The sequence below is a fragment of the Triticum aestivum genome, chromosome 5A (assembly GCF_018294505.1).
Source record: "Triticum aestivum cultivar Chinese Spring chromosome 5A, IWGSC CS RefSeq v2.1, whole genome shotgun sequence".
Lineage (NCBI taxonomy): Eukaryota > Viridiplantae > Streptophyta > Magnoliopsida > Poales > Poaceae > Triticum > Triticum aestivum.
Window position 1 is genome coordinate 575,024,927 of NC_057806.1, and position 7,213 is coordinate 575,032,139.

Below are 7,213 nucleotides of genomic sequence, written 5' to 3' on the forward strand. Positions count from 1 at the left end.
TGCAAGAATTCAATTTCATACTAGTCCTTTCTCATTTGCGGTCAATCTGACATAGCATGTTTAAACTGGGATTGTTTGATTAAGAAAACATGATTGGTACACAGAACATACTGCTCGAGTTCCTTAAGGTTCATCACCACCATTGAATTTGCTGGATCATGGAATGTGTACGGCTAATTTTTCTCTTCTACACGTGACGTCTCCTGTTGTACACGGTCACATCATGCGGCTTTGACAGTAAACCCTTTTCTTCTGTCTGAGTTACAGGACAGGGCATATAGGAGGGCAACACTCAAGAATTGCTAATGGGCACAGAACTAACACACACACACACAAAAAAAATCAAATAACTCCAAATGACAAGTTCAAGTTTTCCCAGAATTGATTTACGGTGTATCATGATCTGATTGGGCGCGTCCCTTGTAACCGGATCATCTTGATAAAGGAAATTCCATCAGTAACTGCATTGTGCCAAGAAAACAGTATGCATTAGATGATTATTATGCAGATGATACATCCTAACAGTAACTCCTAGTGATCACGATCAGTAAATGAGTAACTTGCATAAGAAAGTTAACAGTATTTGTGAGTAAATGTTGCACGGCGTCTTGAATAGTGGATGTGGGTTGAAACAGCTCTTTTAAAAGTTTGAAATAACAGAATGGCACAGTACGATAATTTTTTTAAAGGCCATTAGAACTTATATATTACAGATAAAACTGCAAACCATAAAGAAGTCAGAGTACCTTAAGAGTCACCCACTTCCTAATGTTTGATAGTTTGTAAACACCATTGGTTTATTTCCAATTCAACACCCAGAATCTAACTAGTGTATGTGATATTATTTTTACCCTACTGAAAATCACAAAACAAGCCATCATCTTTGTTTCCGAATACATCATTCACTGCACTAATCACCATGTGTTGCACTACAAATTAGTGAGATATATGAAGTCCTCTAATAGCACTAAAATCCCTAGTTTTGCCCAAGGGGGATAAACAACGGCTGGGTGACTTCACAAAACATCTAGTACACATCTCCAAATTGTGGTCAGTTTTTACACCTTTTGTGACAATATATAAATTATTACATCAGATGCTGACATGCACAACAGAACACCTTAAAGTTGTCCCGGAGTTTCACTCGAAGGCGGAAACTGGTCATAAACTAGAACTGGTAGATGCTTAATTAAGCATTGAGATGTTGACTCAGTCATCTACAACTGATGAGAGATTACCAACTTATCCCTCCCAGCATCCAGCATAGCATACCCAACTCAAGGATACAATCAGCAACCACTACAACGGCATGTGTAATAACTCGACTATGTGCTGACAGCAAGTACAATAAATTGGCCAAAGTTCTAACTGAACTTCCTATTTCCAGTAATAAGATATATACCACTTTAGATTCAGAACAACACAGAATCATATTAAATCAAACTGAAATCAGGGTATATAAATATTGAAAGGAGACGGAGAAAATGTGGCCTTAGTTCCAAAGCCGAAAGACACAATACAAAAGGAACCATATAAAAGGCATTCTTCACTAGCAGAAGACATTTACACGAAAAAATAGAATCTTAATACAAGCCAAGATACTCAAGTCATGCATCCATCATTATGCATATCAACTGGTCCAGGACACAAACTGAAATCAAACAACAACAGATTATAAAAGTTCAAGGAACACATACCTCCATCGGAAGTGGTATTGACAAGAAAACCTTCAGAGTCGCCCATTAACAGCATAAAACATGGAGTCATATTACGAGAACTAACACGGAAACGAATTTGTCACATCTTACGCCAAACAAAGTCCACTGCCCATTTCATTGAATTTTGCGCTTTTGTGCTGTCATATATCAACAAGGAACGGTAAGGACAGAAGCATTATTGAAGGAAATCATGGCAATAATAAAATACTGAGTAAATGCTTCCTTACTTTTTTTGTGGTTACGTACAGCCGCCAAATTTTCCATTCCATCATGTTTCCTCTTCTATACAAAGATCATTAAAATTTAGTGCATAGCCAAAATATGAGTCAACATCATGCTATTTGAAACACATTGAATAAATGGGACTACCTTCTCATGATGTTTTTTGGAATTATCACCTCCCAAATCATGATGCACGCTCTTCTCTTTTTTCTTTTCTTTGTCTTTGTCTTTGTCTTTCTCCTTCTCCTTCTCTTTTTCTTTCTCTTTCTCTTTCTCTTTGTCTTTGTCTTTATCTTTACTCCGATCCTTATGGCGATGTTTGTGCTTCTTGTGTTCCTTGTCCTTGTCTTTCTCCTTGTGCTTTTTATGCTTCTTCACTTTGTCCCTGGACTTAACCTTTGATTTTCCCGATATAGTTGGAGTGCCTTTTTCAGCCTGGTGAATGCAAGAGAGTTGAAACAAGGAGTGGATGTAGCAAAAGAAGAAAATGTTCTAACGGGGATATCCTACCGAAGGCAGATCTACTGGCGCTGTTTCTCGCAACTGAAATGCGTGTCCTAGTGTTTCCATGTCAAAAGGCTGAATATAAGCAGTCTTCTTCTCCCTCAGATCTGGATTCTGAATGAGTTGATCTATCTCCATCCCTTCTCCTTTACGGATTTCAGTATCACCCACAACATTCTGAAGATAATGTGTATCTGAGATAGCCAGTGGCAATGGTTTCTTACAAAAGAAACTGTGATGGTTCAGCAGCCTGTAGCGGCTAATTAAATCAACAGCCCCAGTGAGCTCCCGAGGACCTGAAATACACCGAAACTCATAGTGTGTCAAGAGTCAAGAGTTCTTTTATTTGCAAGCAATAACAAAGTTTTGGTCCTTCAGGGCCAAAACTGGTAAAGGATGGAAGCCTCTGAACAGAACCAGTTGAGCGGCAAAGGTGGACGTGCTTTATTGTACAAGTCGTAACGTTGGTCTAAACTCAATATTTCGCGTAGATAACACCAACTTGCTTATTTCATAATGAATATTTGACCCAGCATAAGAATTCAAAAAGCGCAGAATAGTACTTCATCATCGTTGATACTGTTACAACTTATAAGCATGTGGCACCCATGAACTTATCTAATCAAAAGTATATACAACGCATACTAAAATGCCAGCCTTCATGCTATGGCCTATGACAGATCAACATACACATCACATGACAAAGCGACTTTAATTGAGTTACAGGGTTTCTAGCTCATGTGAAATTTGATAACCTTTTCAACATATACGTCACATTGTCTTTTAGATAAACTTAACACTACCAGGGCATCAATCAAAGCTACAAAACATGATCATGTTTGAAAAGGTTATCAAATTTCACATGAGCTCACCTAGATTATTTTTTCTAGGGTTAGCATACTCAGATAAAATACAATATATATCCTAGATAAAGGCCCTGAGAGTTACAGAAGACCAAAGCTAAAGCAACATAATGTGACTTCGCCTTCGCATTTATCAAGAGTGCCATCACTGCAACATTTGCAAAAGAGATATACCGATATAAGACGCAAATAAGTAAACTCATGGTCATGTACGAGAAGCAAACAAGCTTCATGCCTTACTAACAACTCAAAACCAGAATAGGTCAATCTGTTTATTTTATTCTTAAATATGTATCGCTCAATTTGTATAAACACTCCTTGGTTTTTTAAACTGTACAGCGTGCTATACCATAAGATTGGTACGAATATGGTGTTACCCATTTTCGTGAACAATGAAGAAGAATTAAAATAGTACCAAAAAGGACATTACCTTTTCCAAATTTACCATCCGAAGCCATCTGATTAGAGCCTGACATTTGCAAAATGCATGTCCACCTAAGATTTGATTTAAGAAAACAAATACACATAAGCAATCAAGCAAAAGAAGCAAAGTTAGTTGGATACATTTTAAATCATAGCTCAAGAAGGTGCGCCTAACGCCTAGCGGTTAATTGTGCTTAATCTGTGCATAAATGAGCGCTTTGCTCAGAAAAGCGCAAGGGGGCGGCGAAACGCACAATTAACGCCTAGCAATTTTTTGAACTATGTTCTAAATAACGTACTAGATAGACTTAACTAACACCAACACTAAAAATAGAAATTGCATCTGCTAGTTAGGGCCTGCTGCTAGTGTTAGAATATTTTCCACTTCTGTGTATGGTAAGTTGGTAAATGTACATGATATAGAGGTGAATATTGGAGAAAACGATAGGTGAATATTCGTGGTGTCAAAATCTGTTATACCAAACACTTTATCCTGCACTGCGAAATTCGCTAGACAATTCACCCATTGACCCGCTATATGCGAAGATCGGTTACATTCATAAACAAGATTTGGATCCTGCATAGGCTAATGCGAAAGCGTAATAATATGCAATCTGTACCGCTATCTACCAGCAAGGGCCGATTAGTTGCTAATCCGGGCGACAGTAAAATGGATTTTGTTAGCACCAACAATTTCTTCCCCGAACGTTTATGGAGCGACGGCACAGAGTCCTTAATAATTATTAAATGAGCTTTGGCAGGCAGACACGGAGGTAAACAGAGTATCTTCAAGCTAGAGGGCATGAAACTTGTGTGGTCAAGGCCGCCATGGGCGGATCTAGATGGTGCGCCGGGGGCGCGCCGCCGCTCCCAAGATTTGTGATTAGCTTGGCTCTAAGCAACCACCGGATGGCTAAAAGCTCGTACCTCAAAACCCGTCGACTGCGGACGGAGTGGATACGGCGGGGACGGCGATGGGGGCGGCGCGCGTGAGAGGCGGGAGGGTTGGGAGCGGGTGGGGGGCGTCGGACGGTGATGCTATCAGCTACGGCACGGCGACGGCTCGAGGGACTAGGGTCTCAGATTGGAGCTGAGGTCAGAGCATGTGAGATAAGTCAGAAGAGGAAGGAAACTATGAGAGGACTGATAGGAAAATTCTATTAGTACTACTCTCTCTCTCTTTTGACGTAATAATCCACCTAAAAGTATTTAATTCTGCCTGCGGAGCAGATGGTGCGCAACTTCTTTCGAAAAGCTTACACGTGGTCTCAAAAGTTTAAAATTCATACAACCTACTAACTTTGTACTAAATCGCGTTTGTTTTGAAACGGAGGGAGTATTAGAGTAACAAATGTGTATTGCCGCGAAAACACAAAAATAATCCAATTATATTGGCTTAACCAATGCGTGCGCAGCGCTGCAAGGAAGAAACTCAATCAAGCAACCAACACTCATTTACGTAACTGAAGTAGTGATGAAAGCGGGTTTTTTCTTCAGAGAAGTGATGAAAGCACCTTTTGCAAGATGTGATTTTTTTTTCTTTCTAAAATTGGAGGGGTCTCATGAGTTCTAGATGGATGAGGAAGATATGACGGGAGAGTGAACACACCCCGCCACCAACTCTAGTTTATACGATAGTGGAAATTATGCTCTTGCTATAAATAGATAACTTTATTTAAGTGAAAATGACAACCATGATACAAAAACTTGGCACGACGTAGCAGTTTAGTCGGACCCGTCGACTTTCAAATCACACGATTTTGCCTTGTATAGACTACAAATAGATCTCTTATTTTTGCCGATATAGATGCGTGAGTATTAAGTGGCTATCTGGAATGCATTTAAACTTTGGCGCGTATTTCACTCGCTCGCCATGGCATAAATATGCATTGCTTGATTTGTTCCAGGTCATTTGTATATTAATTGGCTCGTTGTTTTTTGTGGTGTGGGCAGGAAAAAAATGATAGACACCCACAGGCGTAAAAATGGTGCAAGCGTGGCCCAAAATAATAATGGCAAAGGGGTTTCTCTTTCGATCTCCATAGTGCTCTACAAGTTGGGTGTCTTTTTTTTGGGTAGAAGGAAGGATTCAATGGGAGGGCAAAGGATAGTTATGTTTTAGGTTAGCTCTTGTTTTTTACAGACTTTCTTTTCGGTGTAATTTAATAAAGAAGTACTCCCTCCGTCCGTGAATAAGTGTACATCTAGGATTTGCCTTAAGTCAAAATTTTGAAACTTTGATCAACTTTATAGAAAAAAATAGCAGCATTTATGACACTAAATTAGTATCACTAGATTTGCTTTGAAATGTATTTTCATAATATACCAATCTGATGTCATATATACTACTACTCTTTTCTAAAAAGTTGATTAAAATTATAAAATTTTGACTTAGGACAAATGGTAGAAGTACACTTATTCACGGACGGAGGGAGTAGCCCTTAGCGATGTCGCGGGGCCCACAATCGATTGGTTGTTCTTTGCGAAGATTACTCCTTCTATGGTTTACTCATGTGAGTTTATCATGGGCAAATCTGACATGGATAGGCTTTGAGGTGCTAAAAGATCCTCACTCTTAGAAAACATCAACAACGGCCTGAGCCCGTAGATGCTGAAGAGCACTCCTATGATACAAAAAGCTAGTCATGTATGAACTTCCATAACGATTGTTGTAAGCCACCTCCTGGTGCATGGACACCATGACCACCACGACGATTTGTCGGTGATGTGTGTGTGATGTGGGAGGCGAGCATGGGCCACAAGAACCTTTGCATGACCCGGCAAATGCACCGGTATAGGACCGAGGTTATGGTCTACAGGGGTGAATAGACCTATCAAAAAATACCGCTTCAAAATTTAGTTGACTGAGTTGTAGAATTTTCGACATGGCTGCTTAGGGTAGCCTGCATATGAAACTCTATAACTAAAGTACGAGTGCGGAACCTAGACTTGCATAGAACTCCAAATTAAGGGAAATGATATTGCAACGTAGTTAACATCGCGATGTTTTCCCAAGTTTTGGATGGTGTTGTCCAACTCCACATTGGCGTAGGTTCGGGGACAAAAGCCCTAAGGCCTCGACAAGGTCATCCACAGGAGCCCATGAAACCTCTTGCTCACTAATTGCGTCTCGCGATCGGCCTGACATGATATGATCGCGCTAGATCGCTCACGTCCAACGCACAACGCCCGAGTTGGGCCACACCATGCTGGCCTCCAATATTCATGGCACTCATCGCTTGCGTTTCTTCATCTTACGTATGGGTCCTGCTGAAGGAAATATGCCCTAGAGGCAATAATAAAGTTGTTATTTATATTTCCTTATATCATGATGAATGTTTATTATTCATGCTAGAATTGTATCAACCGGAAACTTAGTACATGTGTGAATACATAGACAAACAGAGTGTCACTAGTATGCCTCTACTTGATTAGCTCGTTGATCAAAGATGATTAAGTTTCCTGGCCATGGACAAGAGTTGT

General features: G+C 39.9%; 1 protein-coding gene across 1 annotated transcript; it reads right to left on the bottom strand.

Moving 5' to 3' along the window:
- Positions 1-4,888, bottom strand: LOC123104913 (mediator of RNA polymerase II transcription subunit 19a). Its single transcript, XM_044526851.1, has 7 exons — positions 4,658-4,888; positions 3,738-3,802; positions 2,451-2,740; positions 2,088-2,375; positions 1,946-2,000; positions 1,698-1,855; positions 1-461 (listed from the first exon to the last, which is right to left on the bottom strand). The coding sequence occupies exons 2-6, from the start codon at positions 3,781-3,783 to the stop codon at positions 1,833-1,835; spliced, it is 702 nt and encodes a 233-aa protein (XP_044382786.1). The 5' UTR covers positions 3,784-3,802; positions 4,658-4,888; the 3' UTR covers positions 1-461; positions 1,698-1,832.
- Between the last annotated feature and the right edge of the window lie 2,325 nt (positions 4,889-7,213).

Bases quoted from the DNA above. Each gene is read 5' to 3' on its own strand.
- LOC123104913 (XM_044526851.1), bottom strand. From the start codon at position 3,783: ATGTCAGGCTCTAATCAGATGGCTTCGGATGGTAAATTTGGAAAAG. The intron at 2,741-3,737 runs GTAATGTCCTTT...GGTGTATTTCAG, and splicing joins GGATGGTAAATTTGGAAAAG to GTCCTCGGGAGCTCACTGGG. The intron at 1,856-1,945 runs GTAAGGAAGCAT...GATATATGACAG, and splicing joins TGTACGTAACCACAAAAAAA to CACAAAAGCGCAAAATTCAA.